This window comes from Podarcis raffonei, chromosome 4, assembly GCF_027172205.1.
Source record: "Podarcis raffonei isolate rPodRaf1 chromosome 4, rPodRaf1.pri, whole genome shotgun sequence".
NCBI lineage: Eukaryota > Metazoa > Chordata > Lepidosauria > Squamata > Lacertidae > Podarcis > Podarcis raffonei.
The window spans coordinates 2,923,365-2,949,871 of NC_070605.1; the positions used below are offsets into that span (position 1 = coordinate 2,923,365).

Here is a 26,507-nt window from a genome sequence, read left to right on the forward strand (position 1 = left end):
GAACTGGACACAGTACTCCAGGTGAGGTCTGACCAGAGCAGAATACAGTGGCACTATTACTTCCCTTGATCTAGATGCTATACTCCTATTGATGCAGCCCAGAATTGCATTGGCTTTTTTAGCTGCCGCGTCACACTGTTGGCTCATGTCAAGTTTGTGGTCAACCAAGACTCCTAGATCCTTTTCACATGTAGTGCTCTCAAGCCAGGTGTCACCCATCTTGTATTTGTGCCTCTCATTATTTTTTTGCCCAAGTGCAATACTTTACATTTCTCCCTGTTAAAATTCATCTTGTTTGTTTTGGCCCAGTTCTCTAATCTGTCAAGGTCGTTTTGAAGTGTGATCCTGTCCTCTGGGGTGTTAGCCGCCCCTCCCAGTTTGGTGTCATTTGCCCTTGAGTCCATCATCTTTCATCAGTCTTGCAGCTGTGAAACATAGCAGGTGCTGCTGAGTTGTATTTGATTAAGGTGTGTCAGCATTTGGGTGTAGTATATAAGGAGCAGCACCTAGCTCTCCCATTACCCTGGGGGATGGGTTGGTGGTTGGGTCATGTTGATGTATTTAGTGTAAATGGAGTTTTTGTTTTTGTTATTAAAACCTTGTTTAAGTTATTTTTGAGTCCCTTTTTTATGCATGGTCTCCCCAGCAAGCTCTCTGCAGCGCTACCATACTGCAAATAGCCAACAATCTAAACCCTGCAGGAATCTCAATGAAAGCATCCATGATGATGACCACCCAACACCTGCTTAAAAGCCTCCAATGTCTCTGCTTCACTTCTTAGAACACCTAGTGTTATTAATTTTTATTGTTGAAAAATACTTTATTATATTTTGCTTAGATTCATGGAGGGAGATGGACCCTGTGGAGAGGCTGTTCGTCCACAGTCTGACATTTCTGACACTGGCTCTCCCCGCTTTCCTTCTCTCTGAGACTTGCAATCTTCCCTCTCCACTTTCTCCTTCCTCTTTGCCTCCACCCTGAGGTCTCCCTTCTGCTTCTTCTTCATGGCTCTCCTCTGCTAACTCACCCTTCCTCCAATCTCCCTGCTCTTCTTACTGCTCCTTGCCTTCATATTCACTGGCTCAGTATTCTGTGGCTTCACAGGAGCAGGCATTGCGCTCATATCTTAAGAGGTACTTCAAGATAAAACGGAGACATTGATTTGAAGTGCACTCACATCACACGTACCTTTTACCTGCACAAATTCCTTTATGAGAGCTTGGCTGGGGCAGCCAGAGCCAGCCTTCCAGGTGACGGTTGTACTGGAGGAGAAGAAGAGAATAAGGCAGGAGGGAGGCAGGAGGCAGACAGAGGGAGAAGGAACCCTGGCGCCCTAGGCTACAAAATGAGTGAGGAAATGGAGGTCGATGGAGGAGGAAGAAACTCCAACTGTGGAAGGGATGCAGGTGGAAGAAAAATGCTGGAATCGTGCTGCAGGTTCCGCTTGCCTCTCTCGCTGTCTGCTTTCCCCCTCTCTTCCACAGCCAAGGAATCCAGGTTTCTTCGTCCTGGGATTTCCTCTGTTTCTTCTTCCTCTGGCAGTGGAGAAATAGGTTCCTGCCCTTCCATCAGACAGCTTTCAGATATGCATGATTTTGTGTATCCATGGTGCCTCTGGAGGGGAACTTTCACATGAGCAATGATCACACAGTACTGAGAAACAGACCCTGGTCAATGGAGAGAGATGGGGAAAGCACATGTCTCACAATTGCAAAAGCTGACTTCAGCTATGGCTATCATGCCCACATTTATATGAAGACAAAGGGAATCTGCAGGTAACCCAAAATGGGCCTTAGGATCTGTTGGAGGCGAAATCTCTGCCAGAGACATGGAGGTGGGTGTCTGGAAAGTCAGCCCTGGATAAGATGGTGGTCAGGACCAGAGCAATGTTCAAGTAAAAGTGGGGTTGGGAGGCAAAGTAGAATGAACCTCAGTGTTTATGGCTCAGGGCAGCAAGGCATGACTGGAGAAGAGTATGGCATTGTATCGGGGTCAATGAGGGCCTCCCTCCCTCCCTATCCTCATTATCCTCAATGCCCTTTCTCGTATCTCCTTGGTCCTGGCTCCATAGACAATGGGGTTGAGCACTGGAGGCACCAAGAGGTAGACGTTGCCCATTGTGACATGAACCAGCACAGGAAGGTCTCTCCCAAACCTGTGCACCACAGACAGCCCAATCAGGGGCACATAGAAGGACAAGACAACACACACATGGGCCACACAGGTCCCAGAAGCCCGGAGGCGCTCCTCCTTTGACTTCAGCTGCAGGACGGTCTTAATGATCATCACGTAGGAGACAGAGATGAGCAGAGAATCAAGACCCATCACCAGGAGAATGGCAGCCAAGCCATACACAACATTGGGCAGCTTGTCATTACAAGCAAGGTGCATCACGTCTTGGTGAACACAATAGGAATGTGTGAGGACAGTGGAGCCGCAGAGGTGCAGGCGGATGATCAGCAATGGAAAAGGGAGGAAGAAGATGACCCCTCTCACCAGGGCCACCAAGCCCACTTTCACCGTCACTGCATTGGTGTGGATGGCAGCATGCCTCAGAGGGTGGCAGATGGCCACATAGCGATCCACAGCCATGGCCAAGAGGATGGTGGACTCAATGCCTGATAGTGCGTGGATGAAGAACATCTGGAGAAGGCAACTCCCATAGCTGATCTCCTTGGCATCAAACCAAAAGAAGGCGAGGAGTTTGGGCATGGTAGAGGTGGAGAGGGCCAGGTCCACAGCAGCCAGCATGCAGAGGAAGAAGTACATAGGTGTGTGGAGGGCTGGCTCTGTCTTCACGACAAACACCACCATGCAGTTGCCCACCACGGCCACAAGGTACATGGCGCAGAGGGGGAAGGCCAGCCAGAATTGGGCGCCTTCCAGGCCAGGTAGGCCCATCAAGATGAACGAGAAAGAGTCGCCATGAGTTCTGTTAGTGGCTGACAACGACATGTCCGGTGTGATGCCCTTATGTTGTTCTACGCAGCTGAAAGGGAAGGAGATGGTAGTTTAACAGTGTCAAACTGGGTTTGATTCCATGGAACCAAAATGTTCTCTCCATAAGAGCAAGGCACAAGGCAGCATCTGTTTCTCACTCATTTCCTCTCTCACTCACTCTCTTTCTCCCCCCCCTCCCATTGTAGCCTTCTTTACTGATCACATACTGCATGATTAACAAGCAGGACTCATTGTCCAGGCCTGATGTGTTGGGCAGTAGGACAAGAACGCTTAAGAAACCATTTGTTCTCTTTGATGGATGCATCCCATAACTCCAGGACAGCATCCTGTTCTCAAGGTGGCCAAACAGATGCCTGTGGTAAACTAGGGAGCAGAACATGAGCACAAGAGCAGCCCTCTCCCGTCCTGAGGTTTCCAGCAACTGATATAATATAAATATATTTAAGGTAAATAAAATGCCCATCTTCAGACTCAGCAGGAGGGGGTTCCAGGTCTCAAGGGAATGTTAGTCTATCAGAAACAAAAAGTCTGCCCTAATCTCAAGAAAAAACCCCCACTCCATACCTTTGAGGGACCGCTCTCCAGCGCCAGTCGCTGTTTGGACCTCACACAGCCAACACAACTGAGAGAAGGAAAGAGATTTATAGAAAGCAAAGCCGCTAGGGACCAATTTGTTACCTCTGAGGAACCAGCTGAAGGGTGTGCCACAATGCAATGTATCTAGACATTTCTTTTATGGTGGGGCTGCTTGGCATATAGAATCATAGAACTGTAGTGCTGGAAGGGAACTCAAAGAGGCATCCCAAATCTGCAATGCTGGGAATCTCAGCTAAAGCACCCAAGACAGATGGCCACCCAACCTCTGCTTCAAAACCTCCAAGGAAGGAGAGTCCACCACCTTCAGAAGGAGTCCATTCCACTGCTGAACAGCTCTTCCCATCAAAAAACTCTTCCTAATGTTTAGTCAGAATTGTTAAGCATAATTGTGTAATGTACATTGAAACGGAAAATATATCTATAATGTGCCTGCATTGTAATGTGAGGCATGGCAGGAAATTTCCACTGGAGCTAAAGAAGAGCCTAACAGGTTTATCATTAATGGGGCTGCATCATGGGACTGTATGTCTTCTAGCTTTGTCACATGAAATGGGTTGTGTTACAGGTTTATGCATATGCTAATCTGCAGGCATCCACCTTTGGTGGGTTGCATTCTTTGTTCCAAGCTGCTGAAGAGAATGGACTGTGAGTCTCTGCCTCCAGCAAACAGCCTGGGGCTAATGGAGGCTGCAGTGGAGAAGAGAGTGAACTTTGATTTTTAGCTCAGGATGCAATATACAGTGGTACCTCGGGTTAAGAACTTAATTTGTTCTGGAGGTCCGTTCTTAACCTGAAACTGTTCTTAACCTGAGGTACCACTTTAGCTAATGGTGCCTCCCGCTGCCGCTGCGCCACCGCCACACGATTTCTGTTCTCATCCTGAAGCAAAGTTCTTAACCCGAGGTACTATTTCTGGGTTAGCGGAGACTGTAACCTGAAGCGTCTGTAACCCGAGATACCACTATATTTGTAATCTAAGATAGGCCTTAGGCTGGGATCAGTATAAATAATTATGCATCTAATGGAATGTAACTTTATTTGCTTTAAGTTGTTTGGAGTTAAGTTCTGAGTAAGTAAAACTTTTGGGCCATATTTTTGGACTGAATAATTTTCATTTCAATACAAGAGTCAGTTTTTGTTCACCCAACAGCTTCCATATGCACCATATTTCCCCCACTGGTACCAAAGAGATCTTTCTGGCCCTCTTCTCCCCCCTGCCTTCTCCTCTGCACCCACCAAAAGATGCTTTAGGCTTTAAAAAAGAAAAAGAAAAGAAAACAAAAAACAACAGCCCAACAACCCATGGAGGAAAGAATCAGAGACATTTCCATAATGTGTGACTTGGCTCATGAGAAGGTGCAGCTCCTGCCAACTTGTTTAGAGGTGACAACATTAAGAACATGAGTAGGTCAGGCCAATCGTCCCTCTAATCCAGCACCCTTGCCAGCCAACCAGATGTCCCAATGGGAAGCTTGTTAGAAGGACAGGAGCAACACAACACTGGGGTGACTGGGGGCAGCCACCGAGACCATATAACACCTGTCCTGAAAGACCTACATTGGCTCCCAGTATGTTTCCGAGCACAATTCAAAGTGTTGGTGCTGACCTTGAAAGCCCTAAACGGCCTCAGCCCAGTAGACCTGAAGTAACGTCTCCACCCCCATCATTCAGCCCGGGCACTGAGGTCCAGCTCCGAAGGCCTTCTGGCAGTTCCCTCACTGCGAGCGGCCAAGTTACAGGGAACCAGGCAGAGGGCCTTCTCGGTAGTGGCACCAGCCCTGTGGAATGCCCTCCCACCAGATGTCAAAGAGATAAACAACTACCTGATATTTAGAAGACCTCTGAAGGCAGTCCTGTTCAGGGAAGTTTTTAATGTGTGACATTTTAATGTATTTTTAATCTTTGTTGGAAGCTGCCCGGCCAGATGGGTGGGGTACAAATAAATAATAATAATAATAATAATAATAATAATAATAATAAAATAATAATAATAATAATAATAATAATAATAATAATAATATTCAGAGGCTTGCTGAGTCCAGTGGTGGAGATGGAAGGTAGCCATTGCAGCTAAGAGCCATTGATAGCCTCCTCCTTAATGAAGTTGTTTCATCCATGTTTAAAGCTGCCCCTGTTGGTGGCCATCACTGCAGCTTTCCCTGACAGGCTTCCCTCGAAGCATATGTGGGGGTTCAAGTCTCCTAAAGAGGCAACGCAGACAGACGCAATAAGCTCAAGGGTAGCTTTTATCCACCTTGTGACAGGTTTCCAGAAAGAGAGGAACAAATATGCACACAGTATTTCCAGGGGCCCATTTAGTCTGCCAAAAGTAAATGACACTTGGGTTTGTTTTAAATTATGGAAAAAACCCATTGTGTGTTTTTCAAAATATTATCAACAGTATGAGGGAAATGGCAGAGAGATGAGGATGTGGAGAATTTATTCCAACAAAAGATTTAAAATATACATTAAAACATCAGTCATTAAAAACTTCCCTGAACAGGGCTGCCTTCAGATGTCTTCTAAGGGAGATAGTCTTCTGAGGGACCCTTTTCTGCCATCGAGAGGGAGAGTCCTTCTCCACCTTGCCTTTCCTGGAGCATGAAACTTTCTCTTTTTTCTTTTGGATATTTTTTATTAGTTATCAATTACAACAATCCAATAAAAGCCTCATTATAACAATACCAAATTATAATACAATTGCTAATACCAATCATTCAGATGCCAAATTATACCATTTAGGTGCTAGAATTGATCTTTTGATGATTTACTTTATTTCTGCATTCCAAAATGTTACTGATTTCCAGTCAACATAACAATCCCTTATACAGCAACTGCAATTTTAACGACTTCCATTCGTATTGACACATTAAGCGATTTATAGAGCTACAGGTGAAGCATTCAGACTATATCCTTGTTCTTCCTGAGCAGGAAACCTTCTCTAGCCTGTCTCACAAGCAAAGATGAGTAAGGGCGAGTTCAGGGGAGATACAAATAAATTTCCTGTTTTGTGGAGTGAATTCTGTATCATTTATCACCAACACAGTGGCTGATAACCCTTTTCTCAGACATCCCTGTATAACACTGAGGTTGGTTCCTAAGAAACTCCCTTTGGTGGGGACTGCTGTTATTGTATTTATTTGTTATATTATTTATCTGCCTTTTCCCCAGAGCTGGGACTCATGGCAGCTTACAAAAATTAAAGCAAACTCGGCTCAAACACAAACGCTCTAAAAACAAATATAGTATAATAGTTAAATAGTAATTCATAATGGAATTTAAACAATGCAAAAAAACTAATCGATTGAAATGCAGATAGCGAAAAAACTAAAAACCTAATCCATTTGCTTCTACAATGAGCACCTACTTGGGACCACCCACACTTCGTTGACCCATTTTTTGTGGGGCATTTGCACAATATTGTGATCACAGCATTCCCTCCTCAATGCTTTCTTTCCCTGTTTAACTTTCTCCCCAACCACTCTGAGCTCAGAAAATCTAACAGAATGGAACAGCCACACAATTTCCCCAGGTGGAGATGACCCAAAACTCAGAGGGGCAGAATGCTTGTCAACACACACACAAAAGAAAATATGGTCATTTTTCTCAGGAAGTGCCATTTTTTCTTATGATTCTTTGCCTCTTCAGGAGCTGGTCTAGAAACAATAGCAAAAAACACCTTAAACATTATGCAGCGTCCCTCCACCCGAAAGGGAGGAAATTCCTACCCAACGTATGTTGTGTTTTGGGATGTCTTGACACCGGAGTGATGTAACACAGCGGTGGGGGTGCAGCCTGAGTGCAGCCTGGATGTGGTATTAATTTTGTTTAATTTATTTATTAAATCTATATCGCAACCTTCCTCCCAAAGGAGCTCAGGGTGGCATACAACAAGAGAACAATAACATACGGTAATATTTAAAAGAATTCCAATACAGATGCAGATTTAAAATGCTTGATGGAAGAGGAAGGTCTTAACAGAGATGGTGCCTGCCTCATATATAGGGCAGGGATATCCAAAGGCGTCACCACACTAAAGGTCCGATTCCTTCAATGTGTGGGGTGGACCTCTTGATAAGATGGTTTCTGCAGGAGGCCCTCACCTGCAAAGCACAGTAATTGGTTGGGTGTATGAGCGCTGAGACGATCTATCAGGTGTGAGCTTCAGTCTCCAGGAAATTGTGTGGCAACCACACAGGAAAGATGGCTACCAGGGTCTTACAGATCCTGAGAGCTGCCTGGAAGGACACATGGCTATTGAATTATGGGAGGCTTAGAGATACAGCAGATCAGTGTACAGCTTTGTTTGCACCAATTTGTCTAATGAGAACCACGATCTTAAAGGTTGACCAAGCACATCTGTCCAGATACACTGCTAAGTGGAATATTCTAGGATATTCTGTTGTAAAAATATGTATATCTGGGTCAATGAGGGCCTCCCTCCCTCCCTATCCTCATTATCCTCAATGCCCTTTCTCGTATCTCCTTGGTCCTGGCTCCATAGACAATGGGGTTGAGCACTGGAGGCACCAAGAGGTAGACGTTGCCCATTGTGACATGAACCAGCACAGGAAGGTCTCTCCCAAACCTGTGCACCACAGACAGCCCAATCAGGGGCACGTAGAAGGACAAGACAACACACACATGGGCCACACAGGTCCCAGAAGCCCGGAGGCGCTCCTCCTTTGACTTCAGCTGCAGGACGGTCTTAATGATCATCAAATAGGAGACAAAGATGAGCAAAGAATCAAGGCCCATCACCAGGAGAATAGCAGTCAAGCCATATACAATGTTGGGCATTCTGTCCCCACAAGCCAGGTGCATCACATCTTGGTGAACACAATAGGAATGTGTGAGGACAGTGGAGCCGCAGAAGTACAGGCGAATGATCAGCAGTGGAGGAGGGAGGAAGAAGACGACTCCTCTCACCACGGCCACCAAGCCCACTTTAGCCGTCACTGCGTTGGTGAGGATGGAGGAGTGCTGCAGGGGATGGCAGATGGCCACATAGCGATCCACAGCCATGGCCAAGAGGATGGTTGATTCAATGCCTGATAGAGTGTGGATGAAGAACATCTGGAGAAGGCAACTCCCATAGCTGATCTCCTTGGCATCAAACCAAAAGAAGGCGAGGAGTTTGGGCATGGTGCAGGTGGAGAGCACTAGGTCCACGGCAGCCAGCATGCAGAGGAAGAAGTACATGGGCGTGTGGAGGGCTGGCTCTGCCTTCACGACAAGCACCACGGTACAGTTGCCCACCACAGCCACAAGGTACATGGCGCAGAGCGGGAAGGCCAGCCAGAATTGGGCACCTTCTAGGCCAGGTAGACCCATCAAGATGAACGAGAAGGAGTCGCCATGAGTTCTGTTGGTGGCTGACAATGACATGATTGGCTTGAAGCCCTGTGAGTGCTACTCACCTGAAAGAGAAGGAGAGGGTCGATTCATAATGCCAAATTGGGTTTGATTCCATGAAAGCAATATGCGCTCCCGTCTCTAATTGTAAGACATGAGGCAGCATCTGTCTCTCTCGTTCTCTGTCACTCCCCCTCCCCCCATTGTAGCCTTCTTTACTGATCACACAATGCATCTTAACCAGCAGGACTCATTGTTCAGGCCTGATGTGTTGGGCATTAGGGCAAGACAGTTTGAGAAACGATTTGTGACTTTTTTATAATTTTTATTAAATTTTCAGTTTTACAATTTCAAATACTCATTTTACATCCTTAAGATAGGAATGTCTTCCCTTCTTCTCTTTCCATGGTTCATTTTACATATCTTAAACCCCTGCATATTTTACAAAAACTATACCAATCAGTTTTCCATTATTGCATCCATCAAAACCTATTTACACTGTTGAATTGATCTTAATGCTGCCAACGTTTTCAGCTGTATACAATTATTCCCCGTATATTCAATAAACGTCTTCCAACGTTCTCAAAACATATGTTCTTCTTGTTCTCTTATTCTATATGCTAAGTCTGCAAGTTGTGCAGATTAGAAATGATTTGTGTCTTCTGGTAGATACACCCCATGACTCCAGGAGCAGCTGGTGAGTAGCAACATGGCCACAGACCATGGACAGTGGTCACTGCCGCATATCAGGGTTGGGTGAGCTTGGGACACTGTGCGTCCACCAGGGGTTGTCTTGGATTGTACCTGGCGGTCCACTCCCCGCCCCACCTGGTGCATAAGGGGCCTTGTGAGGATGAAAAAGACCCTTTTCTCCTTGGGGTCTTGAGGACCCACCAAATGGAATCCAAGTAAAAAACCATTCTAAGACTCTTGAGGGCTCATTTAGGGTGTTATTGGGAACAAGAAACGCAGCAGAGCATTTTTGTTGGTTTTGTTAAAAAGAGGCAAGCTTGGCCATTGGCAACAGGAGCCTGCAATAGCCATTCCCAGAAGCACCGAACCAGCTCTTCTGCTTGATGAACTTTCCCTCAGTGCCTGAAATCTAAAGGAACGAGTTTTATAATGGCTTGTCAAAAGAAGTCTATTGTGGTCAGCAACAGTGCTATTCAACATTTCCTGCAGGTCTTAAAATTAGAAGAGCCTGGCTGCTGGATCAGGTCAATGATCCATCTAGTATAGCATCCTCTTCTCCCAGTGGCCAACCAGATGCCTGTGGGAAACCAGTAAGCAGGATTCGAACACAAGAGCAAGGCTCTCCCCTCCTGTAGTTCCCAGCAACTGATATAATATAAATATATTTAACACAAATAAAATGCCCATCTTCAGACTAAGCAGGAGAGGGTTCCAGGTGGGGGTTCGATGGATCAGTTGGTTAGAGTCTGGTGCTGATAACACCAAGGTTGCAGGTTTGATCCCCACGGTCAGGGGGAAAAACAATGCTGTCCAGGGTTGTAAAGACTGTGGAGAGAATAATTGGGTGCACTCTTCCCACCTTGGATCAAATCTACGCTTCCAGGTGCCATAAGAAAGCTGCAGAGATAGCGCAGGATAGTGTGAACCCCGGAAATGATCTCTTTCAGCTTCTGCCTTCTGGAAGAGGGTACAGGGTTCTAAGACCAGGACTAGCCACCTGTGAAACCGTTTCCACCCAAATGCGATTTTGGTTTTAAACACAGTGTAAGGTAGTCTCTGTGGGAGTATATTGTATTTAATTATGGGGTATCAGAGTTTTTAGGGGGTTAACCAGGCTGGGATAGCTGGGATAGCAGGCTTCTTGGTTTTTGAATGTCTGATGTAGATTTTTTCAATTTCGTTGTTCTGTATGGGACAATGACAATAAAGACTATAGTATCATATCGTATCGTATTGAACAGCTGCCTATTCCTGCACTGCAAGAGGTTGGACGGGATGGTCTTCAGGGTCCCTTCCAACTCTTTGACTCTATGATCCTATACTTCTATGATTCTAGTGCCAAGAAGAAACCCCCCTCAACATACCTTCGAGAGAACGCTCTGCAGCAGCAGTCGCTGTGTGAACCCTGCCTGCACAACCTCACGCAGCCAACACAGCTGTGGAAAGGAGATGCATTTATAGACAGCCCAGTCCCTGGGGGCCAATTTGTTACCTCTGAGAAACCAGCTACGGATTCCAAACTGAAGGATCTGCCCTAATCTAATACATACAGACATTTCTTTTATGCTGAGGCTGTTTTGCACATGGAATCAAGGGACTGTAGAGTCCAACCCTTTACGATGTAGTGTCATTGAAAGCCTCCTCCACAAATTTGTCTAATCCTTGTTTGAAGCTACCCCTGTTGGTGACCATCACTACAGCTTTCCCTGATAGGCTTCCTCTGAAGTGTATGTGGGGATTCAAGTCTCCTAAAGAGGCAACGCAGATAGATGTAATCTAAAAGGTAGTTTTTATTCACCACACAACAAGTTTCCAGAAAGGTAGGAAGAAATGTGCATACAATATTTCCAGAGGCCCAATTCAGTTTGCCAAAAGTTAATTATACTTCGGTTTGTTTAAAATTATGGAATAAACCCATCATGCATTTTTCAATTTATTATCAACAGTATGAGGAAAGTGGGAGAAAGAAAGAAAGAAATAAATAATAATAATAATAATAATAATAATAATAATAATAATAATAATTTATTATTTGTACCCCGCCCATCTGGCTGGGTTTCCCTAGCCACTCTGGGCGGCTTCCATAGAAACCAAAAAACACTAAAATATCATACATTAAAAACTTCCCTGAACAGGGCTGCCTTAAGATGTCTTCTGAATGTCAGGTAGTTGTTTATCGTTTTGACATCTGATGGGAGGGCGTTCCACAGGGCGGGCGCCACTACCGAAAAGGCCCTCTGCCTGGTTCCCTGTAGCTTTGCTTCTCGCAATGAGGGAACTGCCAGAAGAAGGCCCTTGGCACTGGACCTCAGCGTCTGGGCAGAACGATGGGGGTGGAGATGCTCCTTCAAGTATACTGGGCCGAGGCAGAAAGAAAGAAAGAAAGAAAGAAAGAAAGAAAGAAAGAAAGAAAGAAAGGGTCTCTCAAGAGACCCTTTTCTGTCACCTAGAGGGAGAGTCCTTCTCCATCTTGCCTTTCCTGGAGCATCAATCTTTCTCTAGCCACCTCACAAGCAACAATGAGTACAAGTGGGTTTAGGAGATTTCCTATTCTGCACAATAAATTCCAAAGCATATATCACCTACATAGTGGTTGACAACCCTTTTGTTACACATCCCTGAATAACACCGAGGTAGGTCACCAAGAAACACCTTTTCGGGGGCCTCTTTCTGCAGGAGGCCCTTGTCCACGGAGCTCAGTGATCAGTTGGGTAGAGGACAGATCCTTCAGGTATGAGCTTCAGTCTCCAGGAAATGGTGTGGCAACTACACAAGAAGCATGGCTACTAGGGTCTTGCAGCTACTGAGAGCTGCCTGGAAGGAGACATGGCCATTGACTTACAGTGGCTTGGAGATGCAGCAGTGCACAGCTTTGTTCTGCCTGATTTGTCTAACAAGGACTGTGATCTTAAAGGTTGACCAAGCACAGCTGTACGGATGAGCTGTTGGTGAAATAACTCTAGGATAATCTGTTCTAAAGAAAATTCTGGGTCAATGAGAACCTCCCTCCCTCCCTATCCTCATTATCCTCAATGCCCGTTTCCGAATCTCCTTGGTCCTGGCTCCATAGACAATGGGGTTGAGCACTGGAGGCACCAAGAGGTAGACGTTGCCCATTGTGATTTGAACCAGCACAGGAAGGTCTCTCCCAAACCTGTGCACCACAGACAGCCCAATCAGGGGCACGTAGAAGGACAAGACAACACACACATGGGCCACACAGGTCCCAGAAGCCCGGAGGCGCTCCTCCCTTGACTTCAGCTGCAGGACGGTCTTAATGATCATCACGTAGGAGACAAAGATGAGCAGAGAATCGAGACCCATCACCAGGAGAATGGCAGTCAAGCCATACACAACATTGGGTGTGGTGCTGTTGCTGGAAGCCAGGTGCATGACATCTTGGTGGAGGCAGTAGGAATGGGTGAGGTTGGTGGAGCTGCAGAAGTGCAGGCGGCTGATCAGAAAGGGCAGAGGAAGGAAGAAGACGACCCCTCTCACCAGGGCCACCAAGCCCACTTTCGCCGTCACTGCGTTGGTGAGGATGGAGGAATGCTGCAGAGGGTGGCAGATGGCCACATAGCGATCCACTGCCATGGCCAGAAGGATGGTGGACTCCACTCCGGACAGAGAGTGGATGAAGAACATCTGGAGGAGGCAGGTCCTGTAGCCAATTTCCTTGGCATCAAACCAGAAGAGGGACAGGAGTTTGGGCATGGTGCAGGTGGAGAGGGCCAGATCCACAGCAGCCAGCATGCAGAGGAAGAAGTACATGGGCGTGTGGAGGGCTGGCTCCATCTTCACGACAAGCACCACGGTGCAGTTGCCCACCACGGCCACAAGGTACATGGCGCAGAGGGGGAAGGCCAGCCAGAAGTGGGCACCTTCCAGGCCAGGCAGGCCCATCAAGATGAACGAGAAAGTGTCGCTATGAGTTCTGTTGGTGGCTGACAATGACATGTCTGGTGCGATGCCCTTGTGTTGTTCTACACAGCTGAAAGGGAAGGAGAGAGAAGGAGTCAAGTGGGTTTGAGCCCATGAAACCAGAATGGCAGCTCCCCATTCCTGTGTGGCCAAGCAGAGGGAGTCAGTTCCAAGGGGTAATAGGATGAACATTAGCTAGGAGGGGTTGAAGGAACAATGAGGGTAATGCCCAGGCCTGCCAGTTGACTTATTTCTAGTCCAGTTTTAAGCCAGTCAGTAAAACCCCAAAGCAGAGCAGAATTAAAAATGAACAGCTCATGTTCTTCAAACCAAGGATCAGGAAACCAAATTTTACGAGGAACCCTTAGGGGTTATGTTTTGCTTGGGGAAGAGAATACAGAGAGGTCACACGATAGCCATCTTCAAATAGCTGAAGGGATGTCACATGGAAGATGGAGTAAGCATCTCCTCTGCTGCTCCAAAGGGTAGGACCTGAACCAATGGTTTCAAGTTACAAGAAAGGAGATTCCGACTACATCTCAGGAGCCTTTTGACAGTGGAACAGACTCCCACAAGAGGTGGTGGACTCTCCTTGCTTGTAGGTTTTGAAGCAGAAGTTGGGTGGCCATCTGTTGGGGAGTCTTTAGTTGTAGATTCCTGCATTGCAGGGGGTTGGACTAGATGACCCTTGGGGTCCCACTCAACTCTACGATTCCATGACTAGGAACATAGGAAGCTGCCTTATACTGAGTCAGAACATTTGTCTATTTAGCTTAGTATTTCCCACACTGACTGGCAGTGGCTCTCTCAGATTTCAGGCAGGAGTCTCTCCCACGTCTACTAGGAGATGCCGGGGATTGAACCCAGGAACTTCTGCTTCCAGGCAAATGAAATCTACCACTGAGCTATGGACCGTCCCATTTTTAACAACAAAAACAACAAGAACATCAGAGGACAGGATAAAATCAATAACTGCCATAAAAGCAGTAGTTATTAATGACCACAAGTCAAATTAAAATGCAACCTCTATGCTTGGTTGTGGTGAACTTCTCTGGCTAGCAAATACTGGCGACTAAGAGCAGAACATTGAAGGGATGCGGGTGGCTCTGTGGTTTAGACTTGCTAATCAGAAGGTCGCGGTTCTAATCCCCGCAACGGGGTGAGCTCCCGTTGCTCGGTCCCTGCTCCTGCCAACCTAGCAGTTCGAAAGCATGTCAAAGTGCAAGTAGATAAATAGGTACCGCTCCAGCAGGAAGGTAAACGGCGTTTCCGTGCAATGCTCCGGTTCGCCAGAAGCAGCTTAGTCCTGCTGGCCACATGACCCGGAAGCTGTACGCCGGGTCCCTCGGACAATAAAGCGAGATGAGCGCTGCAACCCCAGAGTCGGCCACTACTGGACCTAATGGTCAGGGGTCGCTTTACCTTTACCTTTAAGAGCAGAACATTAGATTCATGACGCATTCATGACGCTGCTGCATTATGTTCAAAAGTCGCCATGTGTGTGGTCAGCCTGCCTGCCAGCCTCTCTTCTCCAATGACCCAGTTGCTGTGGCCACACCCTTTCTCAGTCCTTTTTTTCTGGGGGGGGATGCATACCCCTAAACATTTTGTGAATCTTTGTACCTTTGTCCATTTTGCTGTATTTATTTTCCCCGATTTGGACTATAAAATGGTGATTTTCTTGAGTCAAAACAAGAGTATCCCTAAACATTTTTTTAAAAGGAAAAAAAAGCACTGCTCTTTCCTACCTTTGACTGCAAAGACATCAGAACAGCAGCCTAACACGTCCTACTCAAGGTTACCGAAACAACCAGGTCAACCTTTGCCAAGCTGATGTCTCCAGATGTTTTGGACGATAGCTTCCATCTCATTCAGCAGCCAGCATGGGCAATGGTCTGGGACGAAAACATCTGGAAGGCGCCAAAATCACAAAGGCTCATCTAAGCACCAGGGTTGTCTGTCTTGAGTTCAAAACATGGAGCTGGAAAGCAGAGCCATGCAGGAAGTTGGACTCAATGAGCCTTGGGGTATCTTAACAATGCTACAATGCTTCTGCGGCTCAGAGTTTGCACATTTTCATGGCGCTTTCTCCCTGAGTTATGGAAAGGGTGAGAGGGGGAAATATTAGGTAGCCCTGTCTCCCCAGCACTTCTTCCATTCATACAGAGCAGAATATTGTCATAGATCTTGGGTACCAGAGTCTGTCAGTGAATGGTAGAAATCAATACATGGCAGCATTTAGATAATATCTGGGATATGAAGGGAAAATACAATCTGCAGAACTGTGACATATGCAGATTTCCTAGGTTAGCTTTGGACTTAAGTTTTCTGACGGGGGGCAATGAGGGACGCTCTAGGGGCATAATGTTCTGCAACCCCCCCCCCCCCATTGAAAACCTCCGGCGTAAATATATTCCAAATAAACCATGCCGCATAGGCCAGTATATCAGCCACACATTTATTCCAAATTCCGACCATGAAAAGTTAAAGTGCAGCTTAAATTCGCGACCTTACAAAAATTGGCTTTTACGATATCACTGCTGAAACAGACGTACGGTAAAATAGAACAAAAAGAAAATGTTTTATTGCCAATTTGCGAGCTTGAATGCCTGCGGAATTGTAGCAACTGAATAGCGATTTGCAACTTTAGCAATTCTATGTTAACTTTTGCGGGCTTGCAAGACCGAAGGCTTGAATTGACTAGGAGTTACAATTCTACTAACCACAGCAGTTTTCAGCCTGTAACCCAATTTTAAGGGAGCGGCTTATATTCAGGTATTGTCTTTTTTCATCTCCCCTCCCCTTTGAATTTTAAAGGTGCGGCTTATTTGCAGGTGCGGCTTATATTCGGGCCAACACAGTGTTTCTTAGAGAAACTCTAGCCTTCACAGTGCCTTGATTTTCCCAGTGGAAACACATTCCTGGGTGAGCTTCTGGACCGCCCTGGAATCTTACTATCGCTCTGCAGAGATTAGGGTATGGAATGCAACCTTCGTGACAATATTTTGAGTGGAACACTAGGATACATGGAGGTTGCTGTGGTTTTTATAGAGGGCAGGCAGTGTACACACCATAACTTTAGCACATTTGGAGCATGCTCTGTCCCTTAAATAATTCTCTTGTTCACTTTGCACAGAGCTACAGTCCCCAGAAACCCTTCGATCGTAAGAGCAGCCTGTGTGATCAAGCCAATGGCCTGTCTAGTCCAGAATCCTGTTCTCACAGTGGCAAAAAGATGCTTGTTATGAGAAGACCACAAGCAGGATCCGAGCGCAAGAGCATCCTCCCCTCCTGCGGTTTCCACCAATGCAGGCGCAAACTGCACTGCCCAGAATTCTGTGAGGGGGAAAATAAGAAGACCTTCAAATGTCCTTCAAAATATGCTTCAAAAATGTGTTTTAAGGGTACAGTGGTTGCACAGCCCATGAGACTGTGCAGACAAGCAAATTGACTCTTGGGAAACCTCTACTTAAAAGAAGCCTGCAAACCAACCCCAGGAAGTTATTCTCCCAACCTCTCCTTGATATCATCTTGGTAAAAAGCCCCATACAAGTGTCTGGCCTCATACAAACATCACATCTCCCTGTTTCTGCTCCGGTGCCTTTTATTGCGAGCAGACGCCTCGAGACAGGATGAAAGGATTCTCAGCTTTTGGGGGGGGGGATACACAAAGCCCAGGTTCGCAACGCACCTAAGATTCAAGAGGCAAGCATCCCCTACCTTTCCCGTACCTTTGTCACTCTGGGAGGGGGTTCATCCTCCAGTACCAGAGGCCAGGTGGACCCTTCCTTGCAACGAAAGCCACTAGCAGAACTGAACAGGCGGGAGGAGGCTGGAATTATAGCACACTCTCAAGCCCGGCCCCTTGGGGACAGTTTGTCATTGCCACCGGGGGGGGGGGGCTGCAAGAAGCTCAGCTGTTGAACTGAAGCTGCCTTATATAGCTAGCTCACCGAGGTCAGTGTGGCATGTTCTGACATACAGCAGCAGTAGCTCTTCAGGCAGAGCCATTTTCCCAGCCTGAGGATCCCTTTCCGATGAAAGATGAGGATGAAGACTGAACCAGGGACCTTATTCGGCTGGGGAGGGAGGGATATAAATAAAATTTTATTTTTATTTTTATTTTTATTCATGCACAGAATGTGCTCTGTGACACTACTTGAAAGGAGACTCCTTAGGGTAGTGAAAAAGTGGGATATTAAATCCAAACTCCTCCTCCTCCTCCTCTTCTTCTTCCTCTTCTTCTTCTTCTTCTTAGCCTTGGTGAAGACTTGACGTTTTTATCCCCCAAAAAGTTTTTGATTGAGTTTCCACTGAATTGAGGCTGTGTTTTAATGTTTCAGTGTTGTATTTTAATCTTGTTTTTTCAGCAGTATTTCAATCAATTGTTTTTATATTTGGTGTTAGCTGGGGAGGGCGGGGTATAAATAAAATATTATTATTATTATTATTATTATTATTATTATTATTATTATTATTATTATTATTATTCTACTGCAGCCCCTTCCAAGAGCACACAGGCAGACAAGGGCTTCAGTATGCCTCTGCCCCAGTTCTCTCTTGCTGATGATCACGGCAGGTTGCACCATGTTGCTGACAAACAGATAACTCAGGCGCTGAGGAGGAAGGATCTGTGGCCCAGGGAGGTCTCTGGTCAAACTGAATTGGAAGAAGAGCAGGGGAAACGGGGTCATGAACAGAGTGTTTCCGAATTCCACCAGTTTCCAATGGTGAGCATAAAAAGCTGTGGTCCCTGAACGACCCTCTGGGTTTCTTCCAGCTCAACCAGTTGCATTCTGTGAAACTTCCTCCTCTGTGTAAACGCACACAGGTTTGCAGCCGAAGGCAGCTGGCTGAGGCTGCAGTCCAAAAATGCATGCTTTCTTGTAACCTGAACCAGCGGGTTCAAATGACAAGAAAGGAAATTCCGACTAAATATTAGGAAGAACTTTCTGAGGATGAGAGCTGTATGGCAGTGGAACAGACTTCCACGGAAGCTGGTGGACTCCCCTTCACTGGAGGTTTTTCTTTCTTTTTCCCCTATAGGAAGCCATAGAACTGTAGAGGTGGGACCCCTGAGGGTCATCTAGTCCAACCCCAGCGATGCAGGAATCTCAGCTAAAGCATCCAAGACAGGAAACTGAAGGTTTATAAGCAAAGGTTGGCTGGCCATCTGCCAGGGCTTCTCTAGTTGTGATTTCTGCATTTCAGAGCATTGGACTAGATTACCTTCGGGGGGTCCTTTCCATAATTCAATGAATAGGAAACGGTTGTAGTTTACTGAAAGCAGTAGGACTTAGTTCCAAGAAGACATTATTTGGATATGTGCATAGGGATGTGACAGGATTCAGTTCAGTTAGCCTTCAGAGCTTAATTTTATCAAACTCGCAATTCCAGAAACAAAATGAGAATGGAAATGCAGACAACCTCCAGATTTCGTGACTCATCCACCCACTGTGGAGTGGGTGACCCAATGATGTTCATAATCAGCATTATTAAGTTTTCTTTTCTTTTTTAATATCATCTTTATTAATTTAAAATACAATCATACAATACAGGTGAGTACAACAGAGTTAAGCACGAAAATGAAAAAAAAGAAGAAAGAAAGAAAAGACGGACAAAAAAGAATTTAACAATAACAAGAAAATATCAATTAAAAAAGGCAATTATTTATACAACATCATTTCTTATCCAATAAAGTCTTTTGTGAAAAACTTCCAATCGTTCTCATTGTACTTTTTCTATTGTCTTGATTTTATCACACAGTTTATTTTATAGCTTTTTCTATATATTCCTCTAAGATGTTTATTCCATTTATTTATTGTACAATAAAAAGCATTAATAAGTTTTCATAGAACGCACCACACTTGGCGCTTTCTGCAGCTGGTGAAGTGAATAAAAGACAGTGTGGGAAACTGCCTTCCACCAACTCAGACCACAGGTTCTTTTGTCTCAGTTCTGTCTAGACCAGGGGTAGTCAACCTGGTCCCTCCTGCCCACTAGCAGACATTTCAGGATTCCAGGTGGGCGGTAGGCGGTTCTACGCCCCATGTTACTGCAGCACTGGTGGGTGGTAAGGAAATTTCACCATCAAGAAAAAAATGCATTAGTGGGCGGTAGGTATAAGAAGGTTGACTACCCCTGGTCTAGACTGACTGGCAGTGGCTCATCAAGGTGTCAGGCAGGAAGAAGAAGAAGAGAAGAAGAGTTTGGATTTGACATCCCGCTTTATCCCTACCCGAAGGAGTCTCAAAGCGGCTCACAAACTCCTTTCCCTTCCTCCCCCCCAACAAACACTCTGTGAGGTGAGTGGGGCTGAGAGACTTCAGAGAAGTGTGACTGGCCCAAGGTCACCCAGCAGCTGCATGTGGAGGAGCGGGGAAGCGAACAGATTACGAGTCCACCGCTCTTAACCACTACACCACACTGGCTCTCCCAGGTATGTATTGCAGGGGGTTGGGCTAGATGACCTTCAGGGTCCCTTCCAACTCTAAGATTCTAGGATTCAGGTGGAACTTGAGACCTTCTGCATGGACGGCAGATGCTCCACCACCCAGCTGCAGCCGCTCCCCAAAAAGTGCAGCTCTAGCCCACAAAAAGCTTTTGGCACAATAAATTTTGTTGGTATATAAGGTGCCACCAGACTCTTTTATTAGCATTGGGGCGATGGCAACTGTTATAAGGAAAATACTGCTCCTTTTCCCATATAGAGTCCTTAAGTGGGTTCCCTATCAGAAGGAGAAAGTAAAAGAGGCCAACCTGAGTATATTGAGAAGCAAGGCAACTGGTGAACCTGATCTTTTATTAACTGTTGCCTCCTGCATGTGGTGAGCGAGGACCCTGTGGCAACAGTTAATAAACTCAGCTTCCTGGTCTGGACTCTCATCCTCCAAAAGGAAACCAATAAACATATATAATCCAGTGCTGTCCCAAGTATTAATTCCTTTCCAAAATAGGGATTGTGTTTTTTTTAAAAAAGACATTGTAAAATCAACAAAAAAGAGCAGCAGCTGAGTTTTGTCTGTCTGTTTCTCTCTGTGTGAGGCTATTCTGAGAGTCTCGTGTCAAGAGATGTAAGTAAACCCGTTTCCGTTCAAAACCAGGAGCCAGTAATGGTGGGGCTTATACAGCCATGGAAGTGTAGAGGTGGAGGGGACCCCAAGGGTCATCTAGTCCAGCCCCCTGCAATGCAGGAATCTCAGCTAAAGTATCCATGGCAGATGGCCACCCAAGACTCCACAACCTCCCAAGGGAGATTGTTCCACCGTCAAATAGCTCTTACCCTCAGAAAACTCTTCCTAACGTTGAGTCAGAATCTCCTTCCTTGTAATTGTAATTTTGTGGGGTGTGTATACCTTGCTTTAGGTTTCCTTGGAAGGAAGGTCACTGAAGACTGCAGCATTTTCTGTGATACTAAGTTCATTGAATACATATACTGTATACAAGGGATGCGGGTGGTGCTGTGGGTTAAACCACAGAGCCTAGGTCGCGGTTCAAATCCCCGCAACAGGGTGAGCTCCTGTTGCTCGGTCCCTGCTCCTGCCAACCTAGCAGTTCAAAAGCACACCAGTGCAAGTAGATAAATAGGTACCACTCCGGCGGGAGGGTAAACGGCATTTCTGTGTGCTGCTCTGGTTCGCCAGAAGCGGCTTAGTCATGCTGGCCACATGACCCGGAAGCTGTACGCTGGCTCCCTCGGCGAAGAAAACGAGATGAGCGCCGCAACCCCAGAGTTGTCTATGACTGGACCTAATAGTCAGGAGTCCCTTTACCTTTACCTTATACTGTATATAAGGTGAGTATAATTTAGAGCATTCACCTTCCGGCAGATCCTGCTGCCCTATTAGGTTTTTGGCAGTGGGGTGGGGGTCCTCAAAGGCATTACTTTGATTCTCGCTGAGAACAAATCAGGCCTCTCTCTTTTCCCCAGGGCCATATCTCACTGGCTATTGTCCTCCCTCTCACACATACAGACCTTGTGGATTTCACCTCCAGCCACAGGAGAGATGGGACCCCTCAGCTCACTTTCCAGAAATACATCTCCAGCTTTTTAGGTTCTAGTGAAGCACCACGGCCCAAACTTACATAACAAAGCAGACCTGTTAAATTGCCTCTCCCAGTTTTGTAGGGTTTTGACACTGACCCCAGTAAGCTCCCATTTGGACTAGCACTGCGCTGAACACGGAGATGCCTGGAAACTTCAGTCAGCTTACAAAATAACAGTACAGTGGTACCTCAGGTTACAGACGCTTCAGGTGACAGACGCTTCAGGTTACAGACTCCGCTAACCCAGAAATAGTACCTTGGGTTAAGAACTTTGCTTCAGGATGAGAACAGAAATCGTGCTCCGGTGGCGCAGCGGCAGCGGGAGGCCCTATTAGCTAAAGTGGTGCTTCAGGTTAAGAACAGTTTCAGGTTAAGAACGGACCTCCAGAACGAATTAAGTACTTAACCCGAGGTACAACTGTAATATGAAATAAAAGTCCACACCTTGATTTCCTGACTGTCTCCTGACTATTGAACAATCTATGCCACAGATCTAATAAGAAGCACAGAAGCCGGAAAACAAGAAGCAAACCATGAGATTCAAATCTATGGGTTAAGCAAAGACACTCCAAATTACCCCTCTTTTCCTTCAAAGCACATTATGTTGCATGCCCTCAAGCCAGGCTGTTTTCCTTCCGAGTTACATTTCTCCCCAGATGGAAACATCTCAGAGAAAGGATGTGGTCTGTTTATCCCACTGTGTTGGGTCTGTCCTCCACCCCCACCCCCTTTCCAGAAAGCAATTTTTGTTCCCAGAGTCAAAAATAATTCTGCTGAATTCTCCCTCCCTCCTTCCACCCCCATTTTACTTTCTCTCCCCCCCTCCCTCTCCAGATCAGAGGTGCTGCTTCCTCCAGGGCAGGGCGAGTGTTGGGAAGATTGAGGGGACCAGGTGGGGCTGGGGAACTGGGGAACTGGCCATGCAATGGAAGAGCTTGGGGGGGTTCCAACTTGGCGCAAAAGGAGAAGGGGGCTCTGGCCAGCAAAATGGCACATCTTTCATGCTTGCACATGTCCAGGAAGCTCCGGGTGGAGTGGGGAGTGTTCTTCCAGTTTGCATGACCCAGTTAATCCCCAGTAGTTTATTTAGATATTTATTTACAGATTTCTCAAATGTAGGCTCTAGGTGGGTGTCCTCACGTGATTTCCATGAAGGAATTGTCCTGGAAATGAATAATAATAATAATAATAATAATAATAATAATAATAATAATAATAAATTTTATTTATATCCCACCCTCCCCAGCCGAAGCTGGGCTCAGGGCGGCTAACAACAATAAAATAGTACGACATTCTAAAATCATTTCATTATAAAATTAATTCAGCTCAAATTGATGTGTTTGTGCTGGTGTCAAGTGATGTGGCTCTCTGCTCTCTCTCCTCTGCCAGGGGCGACCCCTTTGGAGACACCAGCCGTAAGAAAAGGCCAGCACAATCCAGATTACACCTCACCCCCTCCCCTTTCCTACATTTCTTAGGGGAGGAATGCTGAACTCAACCAGCAAGTCACACAAGAGACTCAGCTCTACAGCTGCAAATAGAATGTTTTAAGTGCAATATGAAGTCAGGGGTGCCTGGCATGCTCTGGTCCATGGGGTCACGAAGAGTCGGACACAACTAAGCAACAACAAAGTGCAACATACAATGTGACACTAGATGGCAATGGTGAGCCTTATGGAAAATTCAATGTATTTTTTAAAAACACTTTTTTTAAAAAAGCATTTTCAGAACTTTTTAAAATATTTGTGTAGATTCCACCAGGGAAGGAGAATCCTGGAAAGAAACGAGAGGCAGGACTATTGAAATATCTGAAGGGCTGTCAGATGGAAGGTGGAGCAAGCCTGCTTTCTGCTGCTCCAGAGGAGAAGACACAGATTCAAATGGCCAGAAAGAAGATTTGGACTAAGCCTTAGGAAGAACTTTCTGAGAGTAAGAGCTGTTTGACAGTGGAATGAACTCTCTCAGAAGGTGGTAGACTCTCCTCCCTTGGAGGCTTTTCAACCAAGGTCAGGCCGCCAACTGTCAGGGATGCTTTAGTTGTGATTGCTTCATTGCAGGGGGTTGGACTAGATAGCCTCTGGGGTTCCCTTCCAATACTACTATTCTATAATTCTATGAACCTCCTTGCTTTTTCCTAGGACCAGTCAAGGGTGTGGACAGTCAGGGACTGTCAGAGTAATAATCCCTGGAGCTCTAAAAAGCGCAGGTTGCCGCCATGTTGGTCCCTACAAAAAGGCCCTCTCCTCTTTTCTATCGGCCCACCCTCCCATCCAAAGTCCAGCTAAAATAGTGTGGTGGGTGCGTGGGGGTCAGTCTGGATGATGCCCTGAGTCCTCCCAGTTCTTGTGGTCCAGTAATCAGGGAGGAATCTAACAGAAGAAGAAGAAGAAGCGTTTGGATTTGATACCCCGTTTTATCACTACCCGAAGGAGTCTCAAAGCGGCTAACAATCTCCTTTCCCTTCCCCCCCCACAACAAACACTCTGTGAGGTGAGTGAGGCTGAGAGACTTCAGAGAAGTGTGACTGGCCCAAGGTGACCCAGCAGCTGCATGTGGAGGAGCGGAGACGCGAACCCGGTTCCCCAGATTACGAGTCCACCGCTCTTAACCACTACACCACAATGGCTCTCTGGTTCAGATGAGTTTCCTTGGAAGACAATGGCCTTAGTTGGCCACTTCAGTGTCCTCACCAGCATCCTCAAAGAATGAGCTAGCTTGCAAGAGCTACAAATAAGTGATGGTGCCATTGTGGCTAATGAATGGACCTTTCCTCCTCGCCCTCATCTAGCTGCTAGGCAGGAGGACAAGAGCTGCAGGAATTGTGTGTGAAGAAGCTGGAAGCAGGCTGGAAGCTGGAGACACAGAGACCTGCTTGCTTTGTGCTGGAGCCAAAGCTGTGACCAGTGGAGAAGCAAGACCTGTTGGGATGTTGATGCTGTGAGCCCCTCCACCTTAGACTCAGGTTATATAGATATATGTAAATAAAACCATAAATCCTAAAGACAACACAGTCTCTGCTGACCTTCAATCCAAGGAAACTGAAACCTGGAATGCCAGAATTATCTCACCTTTTGGAGATTGTGCGGGGTTGTAACAACAGGTTTCCTTCGAAGTGCCTCTGCAAATATGGGCAGCCTTGAGACCCCTTTCTTTTAACACAGGCAACCTTCTCCATTGGTTCCAGCCAGCAGACCCTAATGATCTGACATTGGTCACTTCCAAGCACGTTGGTTGTCCTTTTTAGAAAATAAAATAAACAGACTGTCAGCAACGTGTTCTAAACATCTTCAGGAAGTGTGTTTAGTTGCCAAGTGGAGCTGCTTGCATTCTGATCTGCCAAAAAAGAGAGATGAGAAATGGGGTTTGGGAGAGGAATTTTTCAAAGGGAAGCAGAACAGAATGTAAACTTCCTGACGTCCTGGCCAGGTAGAGTCAGTAAAGGCAAGCAAGCAGGGGTGCAGGAAGGGGGCGGGGGGCAGGCCACCCCAGGTTCCATCATGAAGGGGGGGTGACAAATTATCAATGAACAATTACTGCCCTACTAGGGCGGTTCATAGGGATGTGGGTGGCGCTGTGGGTTAAACGACAGAGCCTAGGACTTGCCGATCAGAAGGCCGGCGGTTCGAATCCCTGCGACAGGGTGAGCTCCTGTTGCTCAGTCCCTGCTCCTGCCAACCTAGCAGTTCGAAAGCACATCAAAGTGCAAGTAGATAAATAGGTACTGCTCCGGTGGTACCGTGCGCTGCTCTGGTTCGCCAGAAGCAGCTTCGTCATGCTGGCCACATGACCCAGAAGCTGTCTACGGACAAACTCCAGCTCCCTCGGCCAATAAAGTGAGAGGAGCGCCGCAACCCCTGAGTCGGCCACGACTGGACCTAATGGTCAGGGGTCCCTTTACCTTAGGGTGGTTCATAAAAAACTTTTTTTTGAAAATGCCTGCTCCAAAGGCCTTTTCTTACTACACTAGGGATTATATAGCTATATATGAAATTTCATGCATATCAGTTAATATCTTGACCCTCCTCCACAAAAATAGCTGTTTACTTGGCCGTTTTCCTATGTTGTGAAGGCTGAAATTTCAATTCAGTGGAGCACTTACTGTTCCCAACCCTAATCCTGTGGAAAGCCATTTAATTAGACTTTAATTTGATTTTGACATGTTTTTAGGAGGTTATTTAATTATTGTTTAATTTTATATCAATGTTATGTATCTGATGTTAACCGCCCTGAGCCCGACTTCGGCCGGGGAGGGCGGGATATAAATAAAAGTTTATTATTATTATTATTATTATTATTATTATTATTATTATTATTACTACTACTTATTGTTATTACTTTGTAAGAAAATATGAAATAAGGTAAAAACATTTTTGCAGGCAAAAAAAATAAATCAATGTGTGTGGGGGGTGACAAGAAATTTTCCTCACCGGGTACCACCTGACCTTCCTACGCCTCTTCAAGCAAGGCAATGTTGCACAGAAAAGGGGTTTGGGGGAGAACACACATTGCAGTTCTCACTCATGGTGGACCCACAGAGCAGAAGCAAATTTGGGAAATGAGGCTTCATTAGGAAAGGAACTGAGAAGAAAACTGCCAATATCATAATGCCATTATGCAAACCTATGGGGCAACCACATACAGAACACTGTGTACCGTTCCGGTTGCCTCGCCTCTGAAAAGGTTTTGTAGAGTTGGAAATGGTTCAGCAGTGGGCCCCAAATGATCAAGGGGCTGGAGTGAGTCTCTTGTGAAGGAAGGAAGGATTCAGCCTTTGGGACTTTTTAGTTTGAAACGAGGAAGAGGTGACATGACAGAAGTTTATAAAATTACACAAGGCATGGAGAAATTGCATGGAGGGGAGTTTTTCTCCCTCTCACATCACGCTGGAATTCATGGAACTCCGGTGAAGCTGAATGTTGGGAGTTTCAGGGCAC

General features: G+C 46.1%; 3 protein-coding genes and 2 pseudogenes across 4 annotated transcripts; 1 reads left to right on the forward strand and 4 right to left on the reverse strand.

Moving 5' to 3' along the window:
• The window catches only part of LOC128412277 (zinc finger protein 420-like), a 309,743-nt pseudogene that overhangs the window by 236,338 nt on the left and 46,898 nt on the right, over positions 1–26,507 (forward strand).
• Positions 1–26,507, reverse strand: part of LOC128412188 (zinc finger protein 850-like) — a 322,162-nt pseudogene that overhangs the window by 72,853 nt on the left and 222,802 nt on the right.
• On the reverse strand, positions 1,993–2,916 carry LOC128412172 (olfactory receptor 51E2-like). The gene has a single exon (XM_053385038.1). It carries the CDS (start codon positions 2,899–2,901, stop codon positions 1,993–1,995), a length of 909 nt encoding a protein of 302 aa, XP_053241013.1. The 5' UTR covers positions 2,902–2,916.
• On the reverse strand, positions 7,984–8,934 carry LOC128412171 (olfactory receptor 51E2-like). The gene has a single exon (XM_053385037.1). It carries the CDS (start codon positions 8,890–8,892, stop codon positions 7,984–7,986), a length of 909 nt encoding a protein of 302 aa, XP_053241012.1. The 5' UTR covers positions 8,893–8,934.
• LOC128412100 (olfactory receptor 51E2-like) lies at positions 12,054–17,344 on the reverse strand. Of its 2 annotated transcripts, none has more exons than XM_053384952.1 (2): positions 17,259–17,344; positions 12,054–13,597 (listed from the first exon to the last, which is right to left on the reverse strand). In XM_053384952.1, exon 2 carries the CDS (start codon positions 13,561–13,563, stop codon positions 12,598–12,600), a length of 966 nt encoding a protein of 321 aa, XP_053240927.1. In that variant the 5' UTR covers positions 13,564–13,597; positions 17,259–17,344; the 3' UTR covers positions 12,054–12,597. The 2 variants fall into 2 exon arrangements, with proteins under 2 accessions (XP_053240927.1, XP_053240928.1); XM_053384953.1 differs by having other exon boundaries at positions 17,248–17,344.